General features: G+C 43.5%; 1 protein-coding gene across 2 annotated transcripts in view; it reads left to right on the forward strand.

The window, feature by feature from the left end:
• Positions 1-17,934, forward strand: part of POLR1A (RNA polymerase I subunit A) — a 73,234-nt gene that overhangs the window by 22,087 nt on the left and 33,213 nt on the right. For both annotated transcript variants that reach the window (XM_074992282.1, XM_074992283.1), the window contains exons 13-19: positions 5,299-5,553; positions 5,727-5,918; positions 7,317-7,466; positions 8,220-8,403; positions 14,727-14,809; positions 14,916-15,074; positions 15,523-15,621. In XM_074992282.1, coding sequence (XP_074848383.1) covers positions 5,299-5,553; positions 5,727-5,918; positions 7,317-7,466; positions 8,220-8,403; positions 14,727-14,809; positions 14,916-15,074; positions 15,523-15,621 — 1,122 coding nt within the window. The remainder of the gene's footprint in view (positions 1-5,298; positions 5,554-5,726; positions 5,919-7,316; positions 7,467-8,219; positions 8,404-14,726; positions 14,810-14,915; positions 15,075-15,522; positions 15,622-17,934) is intronic.

The following is a 17,934-nucleotide window of genomic DNA, read 5'->3' on the forward strand; positions in this document are numbered from 1 at the left end:
TCATGGACAGGTTGTGAGCAGTTACGATCCTTGTTATCATTCTCAGGAGCCAGACCACCCTGTTACCCTCCAATTTACATGATTAGGCAGCTGAGTATCTTTGGAAATCTGGCCTATGGTGACAGAAAACAATCCATTAATTTCCCAGCTAAAGTTATTATTATTATTGTTTATTAAATTAATTTTAAATGTCAAATATTTTGATACACTTTTTCTTTTGTAGTCAGCTTATTTGAGCTAGCTTTATGTAATTAATCAAAACAATGTTAAAAAGTTGCCTGTGTACATTTATAATTGAATTAAAATTAAGAATCTGAATGAAATATATAGCACAGCATACAGATGCTCAGATAGACCTGTGTGGGTATAATGTATCTTTCTGGTTAGGCCAAAGTAGTATCAAATTCAGTGTAGAGCAGGGGTGGGAAACCACTGGTCTGGAGCCTGGATCTGGTCCTCCAGAGTTAGTTCCTGGGAGGTTGCACTTCAGTGTTTACTTGTGCATCTGCAGGTATCAGGTGATCACAGCTCTTATTGGTCATAGTTCACCATGGCCAAAGGGAGCAATAGGAAGTGGCATGGACTGATATGTTGCTTCCCACTGCTCCCATTGGCTATTAATGGCAATCTGCGACCAGCAAGACCTGTATTTGCATGATACCTGCAGCATTGGAGGTAAATAATAGCAGTGATCTGCCGGGGGCTAACCCTGGTGGCCCACCACTTTTATTTATTGCCCACCCCAGGTGTTGAGGATATGTTGGGTTGCAGCATGTTTGGTATACCATTTATATAAGAATCAACCTTTCTTTAGGAATATAATTAAACTCTACAAATTCAGGTTAAGATTAAAATGATTTAAATAAGCCTTTCCTGTTTGCTAGATTAAATAATGATTAAAGCACTTTTTGGGATTTAAATCTTTCCACTGTGCAGTGAAATCAGTGTTATCCCTGTTTTCAAGTTGGAAATCCTGTGGCACAAGCAGATAACAAGTCTCATCAGAGCAGGAATTGGAGGTCAGAAATGCTTAGCTCCCAACTCAAAGCTCCACACTTTACATTTCAGGTTACTTTTGCATAAATGCGATGTTCGAGCTACTGTTGTCTGTTTATTCACTTCTGATATTCCATCCCATTAATGATGTTTCATGCACTTTTCATCAGAAAACTTGCAAATGGAGAAAGGTAGCAGCTGTTAGCATCTATACTGAAATGAGTGGCAAATATATGACACAAGGTACATATATCTGTCAGTATTACTGGAAGACAGCTTGCTTGCCAGAGTATCCAAACTAGTGTTTTCATTGGCCCCTCAGGAGTTTATGTTGGGTGTGCTTTGAAACTGTTGAAAATGACAGAAGTGCACCTGTGAATTGGAGCCTGAAAGTTAAGCTGTTTTCTCAAAATTAGGTGCATAACTTGTTCAGCTGAACAGTGAAAGACCAGAAGGAAGGATCACCACAGCTGTATGAGAAAGTTTTTAATCCTAAATATAATTGGGGACCCACAGAATGCCATTGTTTGAGAACTTGTATTATAGAATGGTCTTCTTAATTCATGAACAGCCTTAAGAACCTGCAAGCCCATCTGATGTTCTTGAGCATAAGGGTTTTTTAAACAGAAGCAAGGAGAGCACTTGCAAGCACTAAGTACTTTTGACTCCTAGACACTAATATCCACCTTCAGCAAGCAGCTTTTGGACCAACTTGTAGCTCTTCAAGAAACCTCCATCTGAATTCTAAGCAATAATACAAAGTATATCTGGCTATTGCCACTGGCTGGCCTGGCTGACCTAAAAGCAGATGGCAGTACACTCTGGTCAGATACATAACTGTCAGTGTATGTCTTCCCTTTCATGATGGATGCTTAGATTTTTCTTCACTTACGATGTCCTGTTTGGTTGCTCTGTGTGGTATAGCAGAGATGCACAAAGTTGTTTGTGGATGGAGGAACAGGGTGCAGCAGGAATGGCTGCTGGCTCTCAGGCTCATCCATCTCATTAAAACATTGAAATATGTTACTGTTTTTATGTATGTGTTTTCAAATTTATATATTATTATTTTTTACATTCTACACACTTATTTTCTTTCTTGTGCTGAAAGGGATTTTTATACAAACATAACCAAAATTTCTATGTGGATTACGTTAGATCAGTTGGGGGGCCCTCCTAATTGCAGGGACGAACAGTGAGGTCCAACATAAAAAGTTTGTTCACCCCGTATTATAGCCTGGTTCATAGCAGCAGGCATGGATGGTGGCTTTTGTACCAGGAGAGCTGAGCTGAATTTCCTGTGCTGCTGCAGTCTCCCTGTGTGACTTTGGGCAAATGATGTAGTGTCTCTGTACTTAAGCTTTCTCTCTGTAAAATCAGGAGATGAGCACTGCCCCTACCTGAGGAGTGTTGTGAGGGGGGAAAATGTGCTCAGAACTATGAGGAGCTCAGATGTGACAGTAAAGAGGGCCATATAAATGCCCCAAATGTTATATAATATGGTCAGTTCTGACTGAACTAAAATACCTCTAGAAATTTCTTTAAACAGTGAACTACTAGGAAACTTGGCAGGCAATTTCACTGCTCCCCCACAAGGAGTCTGTACATAAACTGTCGCTTACATTTTTGTGGTAGTTGAGAGCTAATCTTGATGACGTTTTCTCTCATTCTAAACAAATCCTACAGAAGCCTTTTAAAAAGCCTGCTTCCGTTCAGTGAATAAATACCACAGTGAAGGAGAGCTGCTTGTTTGGGGGCAGAAAGGGCAGCACTGAAGAATTTGCGGTTTGGTAGCAGTTGTGGACATTTGAGGCATTTCAAAGGCACTACTCCAGGACAGACGATAATTGTGTGCTTTATATTAAAGCAGTATCTGCACTTTTCTAAACCTAAAATGATATAAAATCATTGGCTGTTGGCTCATCCAATCTAATGTTCCAAAGAGAAGACTAAAAGAGAAACCATCCAGCCTGCTTAAAGGGCCTGTGAGATGAGATAAGGTGGTTGTTGAAGCACTTGCCAAATATTCGCATAGATCTACTGAGTCAGAGTTGAAGTATCTTCTTGGAAAATTTTGATTACTCTGGTCATTAAATCATCTGTGATGGCTTGGGGATTCCAGTGATCATAGGTTCCCTCTTTCTTAGGACTGTTGGAGTTAGCTGCCATATTACTTAATGGGAGTTAAAAATTTTCCTATTAGTTTTTATTTTTAAATTGTAAGTGACTTGCAAAGCAAACATTAAAATTCAGTTCATCACTAAAACATGTGCTGAATCTACCCACTAACCAGATTGTGGAGAACGCTCAGCACAGAAAATCCCATATTTAGGTCTGTTTGTAATGCCTGGAAAGTTTGCCACAACGGCACAAGCTTTGGGTGCCTTGGGCTAGGTCTATACTACTGCAAAAGATTGGCCTGCCCGGGGTTGATCTTCTGGGGTCTTGTTTCACGTGTGCATAAAAGGCCCTTTCTGGGGTCAAAGTTGACCCCGGAATTCCTTCTGAGTGGCAAGGCTTAAGGAAGGCTGACAGGAAATGTTCCCATGGACCTTCTTCCATATAGACAGACATTGAAGTCGACCGCTGATAAGTCGATTTTTAGCTGTGCAATTAGTGTAGTTTAAAATTGCATATTGGCGGTTGACTATGTCTAGTATAGACATAGCCTTAGAATAAAATACTAAACAAATGCTTAAAGCACTTGTACAAAAAATTTGTCTACGATGTCCAATATGTGGTCTGTTCGCCACATGTAGCAAACTGGACAGCATGATGTGACGAATGTGGATCCTTAGAGCTGTCTGCATGGAGTGCCCTCTGCATACATGCCCCACTGTGCATATGCCATGGTGCAGTTCATGGTGGTACGCAGCAGCTGGCTGCTTGTGTGGGTTGGCTCCAGGTGGCACGCGTGGCATGTCCCTGGTCTTGGGGCAGCTTGCGCAGCATACGGCTTGGCTCCAGACAGCTTGGGGCGGCAGGGCAGCTCCGCTGTGCTGGTGACTCCGGTGAATCACCGGCATTTTGTGCGGGGCGGCGAGGGTGCCTGGGTTGGAGGGTGTTGTGGCAATTGATAAGCTTTCTTTTGGACACGGCTGGTATAAGTAATTGCAGTAACACTGCAAATTCATAATCTAGCACCTATTTTGTTGACAGAGAAACTGAGGTACAGTGAGGTAGGTATTGTGGTCAAGATCAGATGACAAGCTGTTGTCCAAAATTAAATTAGAATTCAGGAGTTCTTGTGTTTTGGTTCTGTGCTCCATCTGCTAGGCCAGGGGTCAGCAACCTTTCTTCGATGGAGTTCAGAAATTTGACTTTTTGATCTCTATGTACAGTCCAAGTACCAGTCCACGTGTCGGTGATACTTTTTAAAGTCTCTATTAGTCCTCATTACAACAACTTTATTTATAAATAAATGAAGATGCAGAGCTTTACCTTTTAGGTGGTGGGTGATAGCATTAGCTGGTCTTTCGTTAAGCTTAGAGCCAGCTCCTAGCTGCAAGGAGGAGTGGGGGCAAGGCTGAGCTCCCACCTCGCCTGCTGATGAAAATCATCTCACTTTCCACTCTTGGCGCCTGTGCTGAGGGTTGCTGACCCCTGCACTAGACCATGCTGTCTTATTCTAGGATGTCTGATACTGGAATTACAATATTCCCTCATTATCAAGCCAGTTCAGAGGGAACTAGGTAAATTACTTTTTTTCCTCCCTTCACATGGTAAGGTTTTCGTAGAATCATAGAATACTAGGACTGGAAGGGCCCGTGAGAGGCCATCAAGTCCAGCCCCCTGCCCCAGTGGCAGTACCAAGTACTATCTAAACCATCCCTGGTGGACATCTATCTAACCTGTTCTTAAATATCTCCAGCGATGGAGATTCCACAACCTCCCTTGGCAATTTTTCCACTGTTTGACCACCCTGACAGTTATGAACCTTTTCCTAATATCCAACCGAAACCTCACTTGCTGCAGGGTTTCTTTTTTACTATTAAGCTGAAGTCTTTTTGATAAATCATACTGTGAAGGGGTAGCGGGTTGCATCTTATTTGTGAGGCTGAACTGGTTAGAATTTTTTGGGAACTAATTTTGTTTTTTGTACAATCGGGATGTGGTTTAGTGGTGAACAGAGTGGTCAAAGAGAGAAGTAGAATGGATCTGATACTCTTATACATAGATCTACAGAATGAAAATGGTGTGGGAAATACTGCTTTAGACTGTGCCTATGGGTTTAAATGATCTTATTTTCTAAGGAGAGACTGGAATGCTTTATAAAAGATTAACTGTATTGAATCTCTTTCATAGGTATGTCGCCATATAAAAAATGGGGATGTCCTCTTACTGAATCGTCAGCCCACCCTTCATAGACCGTCCATTCAAGCCCACCGGGCAAGAATCCTGCCCGGAGAAAAGGTGCTGAGGCTTCACTATGCCAACTGCAAAGCCTACAATGCTGATTTTGATGGTGATGAAATGAATGCTCATTTCCCTCAGAGCGAGCTGGGTCGGGCAGAAGCCTATGTGTTAGCCTGCACTGATGAACAGTATCTTGTTCCGAAGGTAAATAAAACCACCTCAGTGGAAAACTGTATCCTTTCAATGGAGGGAGAAGAGCTGTCAAAAAGAACTCTTCACTCCCAAACTATTGTGCCTTTGTATGCTTGTAATGGATCAGATTTTGGAAGATACTCATATGTAATTCCCACATCACCTATTCTTTTTGTATATCTTAGGATGGCAAGCCGCTGGCAGGCTTAATCCAGGATCATATGATCTCTGGCACCAGCATGACAATCCGCGGCTGCTTTTTCACAAGAGAACAGTACATGGAGCTGATATATCGAGGACTGACGGACAAAAAGGGAAGAGTGAAAATCCTTCCACCAGCCATTCTAAAACCACAGCACTTATGGACAGGAAAACAGGTTAAGTTAAGACTATTAAGAAAAAAGACTGTTTAGAACTAAGCAAATTACCATAGGTGAAACCAGAACTAGCTATAGTGACTGAAAAACATGGTCACCAGTAGGCAGGCAACACTGCAGTCTTCATGTGTATACTACCTTGAGTTGCACCGCTTTCTGTCCTTTTAAATAACGATATAGGAATTGGAGCATAACGTGACCTAAGAACGGCCATACTGGGTCAGACCAGAGGTCTATCACGCCCAGTCCTGTCTTCCAATAGTAGCGAATGCCAGGTGTCCCAGAGGAATAAACAGAACAGATAATCATCGAGTGATCCCTTCCCTGTTGCCCATTCCCAGTTTCTGACAAACAAAATGTACTTAGTCATTTAGTCTTGGCAGTGATTCACCTAGAATTGTGGCACAATTCACAGTACGAGCTGAAGGAGGAGATGCACATGTAGGACAGAAGCAGAGGGAATGATGCAACTGCTGCTTAGTGGTTTACTTTCCTTTTGGGGGTGTCATCTACATTAATCCTTTGAGATGCTTTTTACAGGTGCCTTTTTTTACTGGAATTTCTCATGTATGCATCCGATATCAAAACAGTTCTTCTATTGTCCATAGGAAGTAGAATTTTTTGCTGGGAGGTGGTAGGAGTTGAAAGTTGTATCTCAGTTTAAATCTCTAAATTTAATTTTGACAGGCGAAGTCTTATCTGTTTTTTGGACATGTTTGCAACAATGTTGATTGTAGTTATGTAATATCTGATAGTCCCTGCTGGAGCATTTCTTGCTTTTTCAGAAGGAGTATTCTGCATGCAGTTACTGTGGTCCTTGGCACAGTAAGGGAATCTTCTAGTGCTGTATTATTCTGGTATGCCGCCAGATGTCTGTCAGTAGTCTCTTATTACCCATATATGTAATGAGCCTGAATTTTAACATATGGCAAAGGAGAGTAAAAAACAGTTTTTAAAGTTCTGTATAAATCTGAATACAATATTTTAAAAGATACTGCTTTATTCTACAGTAATTGCCTGAGAGTTTACAATAGTGTTACTGCACTGGAGCATCTGGAATTCATTACTGTAGAATAATACATTATTATTTGAATATGGGAAACTAAACAAAAAGGAACATCTGTTGGTTTTGGATAACTGAGGGCAATACCTTAGGGAACATTCAGAGTCTGTGGGTAACCACAGCGTAATCCTTTCCTGCATGCTGACTTCCAGCATTCCTGGCAGATTTCAGCTGTTGGCCAGGTGAGCTGCTGGAACAGGGCTGAGTGTCAGGGTTTTCTGTTGCGTGCAGGTGACTGTATTCTCTCTCCTAGTGTGCCACAGTGAGGTGAGGGTTATGAAAAACTGGTGGCTTCTAGCAGTTTGTTAATCCTGCCCGACGTTTTTTCTTTTCAGGTTGTCTCTACGTTGCTCATAAACGTAATCCCTGAAAATCAAATCCCGCTAAATTTGTCTGGGAAAGCTAAGATTGGTGGAAGAGCTTGGGTAAAAGGCCCCCAAAACAGAATTTCTGGATCTAACCTTGATTCAATGTGTGAATCTCAGGTATGCTTGTGGAAATAAGTGGCAATGGAGGCAAGGACTTATTTAAAAAACCCTGTAGTGGAGAAATATTTATTTTAAAAAAAAAAAAGAGCTTTTATAATGTTAGAAGTGGTGATGTGAGCTTGGGATATAAATTCTATCTTTCTTTTGTTAGAATATCTTAAGCATCTGTCCATAGAAGCTACTGTCGGAAGAGATGTTCTGACAAAACTTCTATCAACAGATCATGTCTACGTATAAAAGTGTATTTAATCTTTTGACCCACTGTGTCGACAAAAGAGCCCCCTGGAGAGTCTACACAGCATTTTTCTCAACTGTTTCTGTTGACAAAATGCATTTTGTGTGTAGACAACCTGTGAGTTTTGTCTACAAAACCCCAGATTTGTCTACAAAAGTTTCTAGTGTAGATGTAGTCTTAGAGTATTTTCTCTGCCTTCTACCATTTAGCAGATGAGGCAATTAGTATGCATCTGCTTAACTGGTTTTGTAAATATATTTTCAGGATGGAATGTATTCTGAAAGTGCAAATTCTTTTTGCAACTCCACTATTTTAATTCACTTGTTTATACTTCACCAGTAGATATTGATATAACATCTACAAGCATTTTGTATGTTCTTATTCCTCATGATAGTTTGTTCTTATCATTCTACTTAACTACCTGCTCTGTGGTCAAAAATTGACTCTTGTCTGCCTATGATCAGAATAGCTGCTTCCCTATTTGTTTAAATCTCTCATCTCGTCCTGTCCACCAGGTTATCATTAGAGAAGGGGAGTTGCTTTGTGGAATCTTGGACAAAGCTCAGTATGGCAGCTCTGCCTACGGCCTAGTCCACTGCTGCCATGAAGTCTATGGTGGTGAAACCAGCGGAAGGGTGCTTACATGTCTAGCTCGCCTCTTTACTGCCTATCTGCAGTTGTACAAGGGATTCACAATGGGTGAGTATGGAAAATGTAAATTCGCCCTTGTATTGCTGCAGCATTTCCTGAGGTGCAAAACAGTTTTGTGCACTTTGTTCCTGAATCTGAGCATCCACCTAGCATGGCTTTCTTTCTATTCAGTGTGCATTTCAGTTCCTTCTAAACATTACAGAGAAGTGATGCAATATCAAGAAAACCCATCACTAAGTTATCTGCTGTCCTCTACTTTACAGTAAACTTTTTCATATCCCGCAGCCCTGGGACAATGAGGTTGCCGGATAGTCAAAAATTCTGGATAATAGAGAGGTATACCACCAATGTGTAACACTAAAGAAAAACAAGATTTGATACTAAGAAACAAAAATGTATGCAGAGTACTTTATTTATCAACAATGGTAGTCTGGTAGACTGTAAACTTATGCTGTAGTTGATGGATTTATTTGTATTTACTTTCACTATACTGTACTTACAAAAGATGTAACTAAAATTTATATATGGTTAAAATGCTCGTTATTTGAAAGTTCCGAAGGATAGAATGCCAGTTAAGACAGAGTTTACTGTATATGTATCTGGTAACCTTTGGTCAGATCACAATTATATTATAAAATCTTAAGCTTATTTTTCCACATAAGTGTAAAAAAACCACCAAGCAACATGGTAACCAAAGCCTAACAGTGTATTCAGATTAAAGGATTCTAACGTCTTATCAATGAAGTCTTGCATTTACTTTGGGGCTGTTAATTTTTCTGTGGAACCGATTGTTGTTTTGCATCAGCTTTGCAAAATCACAGTGCAAATTACTCAGCCAAGTACAAAATATATTTTCTTCTTCGAGTGGTCCCCGTGGGTGCTCCACAGTAGGTGTCAGGCTCGCCCGGCACTGCAGATTGGAATTCTTCTAGCAGTTTCCATTGGATCGCGCATGCACCGATGTGCGCCGCTCCCCTGCGTGCCCTCGGTCATGTGCGCAATCCGATCCCCACCAGTTCCTTCTCAACCGCCAATGGCTGCAGACAGAATCCACTCCCACCTGGCCTACCCTCAAGGACGCTGCCCACGAGGCGAGGCTGAAGCAGGAGGTAGATCACCTCATGTTCATAGGGGCGGTCGAAAGAGTGCCGGAACAATTCCAAGGGAAAGGTTTTTACTCACGCTACTTCCTAACACAGAAGAAAACAGGAGGCTGGAGGCCGGAGGCCGATTTTGGATCTACGGGGCCTCAACCGTTACTTGCACAAGCAGCGCTTCCGGATGATTACAGTTGCCTCCATACTTACGACACTGGACGATGGAGACTGGTTTGCAGCCCTCGACTTACAAGACGCTTACTTCCATATAACAATCCACCCGGCACACAGACGCTTCCTCCGCTTCACGGTCGGCAGGGAGCATTTCCAATACAGGGTTCTTCTGTTCGGCCTATCCTTGGCACCCAGAGTCTTTACCAAAACCCTGGCAGTGGTATCAGCCTACCTGCACAGGCAGGGGGTGTTTATTTTTCCATATCTGGACGACTGCCTACTGAAAGGGGCCTCAAAGGCAGAGGTCCTACGCATGATACGCATCACCGCGAACACTTTTACTTCGCTGGGCCTAGTTATCAACCTCGCAAAGTCAAAGACCGAACCCACGCAAGATATAGAGTTCATAGGGGCACGCATAAACTCTCGCATCAAGAGTATACCTGCCCGACGCCCGCTTCCGCACCATCAGCTCCCTGGTGCAAGTCATGATGTACAGACCTGCAGTGCTGGTCCTAACGTGCCTGCAACTGTTGGGGCACGTGTTGGCAGCTACATGTGTGGTACAGAATGCCAGGTTACACATGCGAACCCCGCAGCATTGGCTAGCGAGTGTTTACAAACCGGCATCCCATACCGTCCACAGGGTAGTGTCACCCACGACGGAAGTGCGGAGATCGCTAGCGTGGTGGGAAAATCCCAAGAACCTGCTAGTGGGGGTGCCCTTCCACCAACCACAAATTTCTATTTTTCTTACAACCGACGCCTCCCACATAGGATGGGGAGCGCACATGGGCAGCAAGGTGACGCAAGGGCTATGGCCCCTGTGGAACAGACACTGCACATAAACATACTGGAGCTCAGAGCAGTGTTCAGTGCGTGCAGACATTTTCGGAAATACCTGCACAGCAAAGTAGTCGGGATCAATACCGACAATACCTCCACTATGTTTTACATCAATCGACAAGGAGGGGCACGATGCCGTGCATTATGTGCGGAAGCACTCTGATTGTGGAATTGGTGCATCGCCAGCAACATAGTGTTGAAAGCCTCGTACTTGCTGGGCGCTCACAACGTGAAGGCAGATCAACTGAGCAGGCGCTTCCCACTCATGCACGAATGGCAGATCCGCTCCGACCTGCTACGGCGCATATTTTGTGCCTGGGGGTTTCCCCAAGTCAATTTGTTTGCCACCCAGTACAACAAGAAGTGTCCCCAGTACTGCTCCAGAGCAGGAATAGGGTGGGGGTCCCTGGGGGACGCATTCATGGTCTCATGGAAGGGCCCTCTACTCTATGCGTTTCCTCCCACAACGCTTATCCACAAGGTTCTGCAGAAAGCCAGAAGGGAGAGAGCTCGCATGATACTCATAGTTCCAACTTGGCACTGGCAACAATGGTTTCCCTTGCTTCTGCGCATGTCGGATCGTCCACCACTCCCCCTACCGGTGGCGCCGGACTTACTCACGCAGGCTCAGTGGTCCATAGTGCACCCGCACCCTCAGGGACTACGCCTACAAGCATGGTTAATCCATGGCTCAGCGCCTTAGAGAGCACGTGTATGGAGGGAGTACAACAAGTCTTAGAGTGTAGCCGAAGGACCTCCACCAGGAGGACTTACGAACAGAAATGGACACGCTTTACAGCCTGGTGCTCCGCCAGACAGTTAGCTCCCCTTGACGTTCCTATAACTGTAATACTAGAATACCTATTGGACCTCAAACGAGATGGGCTTTCTCTATCCTCGCTAAAGGTCTACCTTGCCGCTGTATCAGCTTTTCGGCACAAAGAGGAAGGGCCCACCGTATTTGCCCACCTTATTGTCACAAGGTTCTTGAAGGGGCTGGTAAATCTGTACCCCCCCTCAAAAACCGCTACCACCGTCGTGGAGTTTGGACTTGGTGCTCCACGCGCTATCGGGACCACCCGTCAAACCATTAGCCACGGTACCCCTCCGACTCCTTACCATGAAAACAACCTTCCTCCTTGAGATTACCTCAGCCCGCAGGGTGAGCGAGCTCGCAGCATTGATGGCAACACCGCCCTGCACAGTATTCTCAAAGGAGGCGGTAATCTTACAGTTACACCCAGCCTTCATTCCAAAAGTTTCCTCGGAGTTCCATCTTAACGAACCAATAGTCTTACCCTTGTTTTACCCAAAGCCTCACAGCTCCAGCAAGGAGGCGTGCCTGCATCTCAGATGTGAGAAGGTGCGTTGGCCTTTTACATAGACAGAACTAAGTCCTTCCGCAAAACGGACAGGCTTCTGGTGTCTCTCACTCCCAGGTCAAAAGGGGAAGGCCTCTCTTCCCAGAGAATTTCAAAGCACATTGTGTCCTGTATAAACTGTGCTACGAGCTTCGAAAGACTCCTTTGCTAGCCCCGCCTAGGGCTCACTCTACCAGGGCGGTGGCGGCATCAACAGCCTTCTTCAAGGGAATCGCGTTGAAAGACATCTGTAGAGCGGCGACCTGGTCATCCTACGACACCTTTGCCAAGCATTACGCCCTGCATCGGGTGTTCGATGAGGATACCCGTCTGTCGACAGCAGTCCTCTCGGGGGCAAGCTGCACATGAATCGAGTATCCACCTCCTTACTTGGGTTACTGCTGGGTAGTCACCTGTTGTGGAGCACCCACGGGGACCACTCGAAGAAAGAGAAGTTACTCACCTGTAGTAACAATGGTTCTTCGAGATGTGTCCCCATGGGTGCTCCACCACCCACCCATCCTCCCTGCTTCGGATCTCTGTCCGGTGTTTTTCAGGAGCATCTGAGGCGGTTGATCAAGGAACTGGGGGGGATCGAGTCACGCACATATGACGGAGGGCGCGCAGGGGAGCGGTGCGCATCGGCACATGCGCGATCCAATGGAAACTGCTAGAAGAATTCTGATCTGTGGCGCCGGGCGAGCCCGACACCTACTGTGGAGCACCCACGGGGACATATCTTGAAGAACCATCGTTACTACAGGTGAGTAACTTCTCTATCCCCAAACACTGCCATCAACACGTTTCTCTGGCCATCTGGCTGAGTAGAGTTTTATAAGACTTTGATTTGTATAAATCATTTGTACTTGTGTAGAGTCTGGATACTATGTAGACTAGCTACACATGATCACTAGAAGATTGCTTGGGCCCTTCAGAGAAGGGGGCTGGGGCTGTGGGGGGTACAGGAGTCAGAGCAGGGCTATGGGGTTAGGTGAGAGTGGTAGTGCAGGAGTTAGGAAGTTTGGGGGAGCTCAGGGCAGGGGTTGTGGGGGTAAAGGAATTGGAGCAGGGGTAGGAGCGATGGGGTGCAGAAGTCAGAGCTGGGAGCTGCAGGGGTGCTCAGGTCAGGAGGTGGGGACTGCACTGCCCCAGCCACCAGCTGCTGTCCCCCAGGCAGGAGCTGCACTACCTGGCCACTTGCTGCTGCTCCATCACGCTCCGGGGCTGTTGGATGTGGTTGCTTGCTACTCCAAGGTGGTCATTCTGGAGTATAATAGTCCCTGCTACCAGACCTCTCCCTTTCCATTTGATGAGAAATAATCTCATTCCATGCATTTTCCTGGCACAAGCAAGCCTTGAATTTGCTTTAAGTCATAAGAGGAAGCCGCATGCCAAATTTGGTGGTCCTAGCTCTTACCACTTAAGAGCTCTTCTTGAAGAGAGAGATTCACAGGTGGTCAGAGACAAAAACGCTCAAATACATAGTAGATTTATGTATGTGGGTATGGTTGTATTTTTCAGTAGATGCCAGTACTGTCTACCACTCTGACTCCAACCCCTTTATTACAGACAATGCTAGTTAACACCACCTATTATTAAGAATGCCCAGTGTTTTCCATTAGAAGACCCCATTTTCTGTTTATATCTTTGTCAAACTTCACTGTTTTTTGTGCTGAAATTTCCAATGTGGAGTGACTGTCTCAGGCTGAATTGTTTGGAAAGTAATGACCAAAACAATTCAGCTGTTTCCAAGAACCAGGTTAGGGGAAAAATTGTTTTGCTTGTGTTAAACAAACAAAATAAAATAAACTGGGGACCTTTCATTTGCAAAATTATAGCATTCCCTTGCTTTGGAGCAAGGACTTGAAATTTGGTGGGATATTGTCCTTTATGTTAGCAAGGGTGCCTTTTGCCATCCCTGTGAAAATCCTGCTGCACTTGACTAAGTTAATAAGCCTTTGAAAAATCTTAGTTTGCACACACTCAATAGCTGTTTCCCAAAGATACTGGGCATAACTTTGCTTACAGTTGCAGCTCTGACCTGCTTCATGTTCTGTCTGAGCTTTGAACGTAATAGAAGTACCATGTAATGCTAAGTACCATAAATGAGCAGGTTGTCTGTCTCTCAGATTGGGCACTGAAAATGTATGAGTACTTCTGACATTAATTTCACTGTGCCCTTGCATCTGTAAAATGGGAATAATACCCCCTCAAATCTCAGGGCATTGTGTAAATAAATTCACTCTTCGTGAAGTGTTCAGATATTACAGTGCCCTAGAAAAGCCCAGGAGGAAATGAATAACTATCTTTTCAGAGCAGGCTTTGAATCATGTACATTAAACTAACTCCAGTGGGTGGGGCGGGGGTGGGAAGGTATGCATTGAACAATGAGAAAACAAATATTGACTAGCTGCTTGTTATCAGTCGGCATCATCCATTTTGTTCACTCTGTAAGGCAGGGGTCCTGTGAAAAGAACAGCATGTGATCACTTAATTTAAAGGTGCTGTTAATGTGCCCACACAAGGTTACTGAAATAAGGTTGCATAGGCAACCTTTATTCAGGCATTTCCAAACTCTCTCTAATGCTATTTTTTTCCCCAGTCTTGCTGTTCTTTTAATGTAGCTTTTGTGTGTGTGGTGTAAGTTTTTATATGTAGACCAGCATGTCTACCCAAAAAAAGTCCGCAGTATTTTTCTTGTAGCAATTCAAATGTAATGAGTCTAATCCAAGCAGTTTGGTTGCTTCTTGTTTCTGATAAATCTCTGTGTATCCCCACACTGACACTCAAACATACTATTATGTTCAAAGGTGTCCAGTGCATAAAGCCAAGGTGTGTCAGGATTCACATTTAGACCATTATACAATTAATCTTTTCTATACCATTGTTGCAGGAGTTGAAGATATTTTGGTCAAACCCCACGCAGACCACAGAAGACACCAAATTATCGAAGAGTCCACCTGTTGTGGTACCAGGGTAAGCACATCTTAGAGCAGGATATTAATTCTTTCAAGTTCATTTCAGACTGTTGCTTTGTGTAATTGCATCTGCTTTGGCACCTAAGAGACTTTTTCTCTTTCAGGCTGTGAGAGCTGCATTTAACTTGCTAGAAACAGCGTCCTGTGAAGAGGTCCAAGGGAAATGGCAGGATGCCCATCTCCACAAAGACCAGAGGGATTTTAATATGGTTGATCTGAAATTCAAGGAGGAAGTAAACAATTACAGCAATGAGGTTAACAAGGTTCGCATTGAGAAGCATCCATATGTGCTATATTGTTTGGAGATTTTCCTTATTATGTTTATTTAATGCTGATGAAAGGTGCCTGACAATCCGGTGGTCAGAGATCTTCATCTGTCCACAACATGGACCTTTCCAGGCTGCCTTGCTAGTGTTCCTCTGTTGTCATCTTGGTTTGTTTGGGAGGGGTATGGTGTGTGAGAAAAAGAAGCTGGTTTAACTTTTAAGGTTCTTCTAATGTTTGTCATCAGAGCCTAGCAACAAGGCTGCCAACTGCAGTAGTGCTTCTAGGCAAGAATAAACATTTTATGGAAACCAGCTCTGTTTTCTATAAATGTCATTTTGAGTGACTTGGTTCACATTTTTTTCTTAGTACCAACAGAAATTCCTGTGATTTACTTAGAAATGTGAACTTGACTCTTTGGTATCTTTTTTTCAAAACATTTTTTAGGCGTGCATGCCCCTGGGTCTTCACAGGAGCTTCCCAGAGAACAACTTGCAGTTAATGGTACAGTCAGGAGCCAAAGGATCCACTGTCAATACAATGCAGGTATTAAAGTAATTATTTTTATAATACTCAGTGGCTTGTCTCCAAGGTTCTTTCTACAAATCTAGCCTATCAAGGGGCTATTTCAGGAATGGCTTTTGTATTCTGTAATAAAATAGGGTTATTTATTCTTAGCTTTGGGAGCTGGAAGGGAACAATTTTGGCATGGAGCAATTTTTAGGGAAATATAATGAGTCAGAGACCTCACTGACACACACAATGGTGAGAGATGAGTATTTTCAATATGACCCCATTTCACCTTGTCATCAGTTCGGAGAATAGCAAGATTTGTTGCAAAAACAACTTTTGAGTAGGGGATGAAATAATGAAGAGTATCAAAAGAAACCCCAGTTCAGAGTTGTAATTGTTTTGTCATATTTCACAATAGAACTTTGTACCATCAGGGTAAACCTTGACTGTGTAGGAGACAGTTTTCTCAGATGAATGACCTTGCACAGAAACTAAGGGCAGGTCTGCACTGCAAAAGACATTTGACCTAAGATATGTAACTCCAGCTATGAGAATTGTGTAGCTGGAGTATGTATATTGTAAATCAAGTTTCCAGTATGGCTCTAGAGTTGGAGGTCAACAGGAGAAACTCACCGTTGACAGGAATGCCCTCAGGGTTTGATTTGGCCTATTTTTACTAGGCATGCTGAGTCAAACCCTGGAAGATCAACTGCAGCAGAACTGATCTTCCACTTAGTGTTGATGAGACCAAAGGCCCTCAGAGCTTTCCACTCCTCCCTCTGGGAGGATAATGACAAAGAGAGTGAACCAGCATGACAGATGTCAGCCATGTTGCTTAAATTAATGCACTATTGAAAGGCGCTCCGATACTGTGATGAAAAGAGTAGAGGGACCCATATCAAATGTAATAGAATTTTATTTCTACATCCATTTAATGACCAACACCAAGCAAAAGAGAGGAATGCCTACTTTGTTTTAGTCTTTATTGTGATCACCTGCTCAATTGAATATTCAGCGCCTAATTAGTATTATGATGCTTCCGGCCACAGTGCTTCCAAAGTGCGTGGCTCAGCACGGCTACACGGGGGTCCTTTTCGAAAGGACCCCGCACCTTTCGATATCCTGGGATAAGGGGATTTCGAAAGGTGCTGGGTCCTTTTGAAAAGGACCCCCCTGTAGCTGCACTGAGCCCAGCGCTTTCGAAGAGCCGCGGCCAGAAGCGTCCTAATGCTAATGAGGTGCTGAATATTCAATTCAGCAGCTCATTAGTAATCTTCGAAATGGCCATTAGCATGGCTATTTTGAAGGTTTGTGCCCGTGTATGTTAATAACAAGGTGGAAGCTACACAAGGTAAAAGAGGGAAGGAAGAAGTTAAACAATATCTAGGTAAGTTAGATGCATTCAAGCCTGATGAAATTCATCCTGGGGTGTACAGAGAGCTAGCTGAAGCAAATTTGGAATGGTTAGTGATTATTTGCAAGCTCTCATGTAGGATAAGTGAAGTCCAAGACAATGGGAGAAAGGTACTACAACTGCCTATCTTTAATTCCCTTGCTACTCTTTGTTCCCCTTTTTATACACCTGTCTGCCTAACTTTGAAACCTGGAAAGATACTAAAACTAATGTATTAAACAATCAGTGTATAGGCACCTAGAGGATAATACAATTGTAGGGAACAAATGATGCCATATCAACCTAATGTCCTCCTTTAACAGGTGTACTCAATTACTAGATGAGGTTGGGAGTGGGGGAACAGATGTGTTATATCTTGATTGTAGCAGGGCTTTTGACACAGTCCCACATGATGTTCTCATAAGTAAACAAGGGAAGTGAGGTCTAGGTACTGGTTGCAGGATGTAATTAGTGGTGTCCTGCTGGGTTGTTCCTGGGTCTAGTACTGTTCAATATTTTTATTAAATAGCATGGAAAATGGAGTAAGTTTATAAAATTTGCTAATGATACCAAACTGGCAGAGAGCTTCGAAGACTTTGGATGACAGGATTATAATTCAAATTGAGCTTGACAAATTGGAGAATTGGTCTGAAATTCAATGAAGATAAATGCAAAATACTTGATTTAGGAAGGAACACTCAAATACACACTTTGAAATGGGGAATAACTGGCTTAGGGGTAGTATTGCTGAAAAAGATCTGAAAGTTACAATGGATCACAAACTGACAATGAGTCATGAACATATTTTGGGGGTCTTATAAGCAGCAGTGAGTGTCAAGTTTTTTTGTCTTGCTCTGCTTTGCACTTGTGAGGACTTAGCCGGAGTACTTTGTCTAGTTCTGGGTAGCGCAGTTGACGAAACCTGCTCCACATGTACAGAAGAGGACAAAAAT

This window comes from Carettochelys insculpta, chromosome 4 (genome assembly GCF_033958435.1).
Source record: "Carettochelys insculpta isolate YL-2023 chromosome 4, ASM3395843v1, whole genome shotgun sequence".
NCBI lineage: Eukaryota > Metazoa > Chordata > Testudines > Carettochelyidae > Carettochelys > Carettochelys insculpta.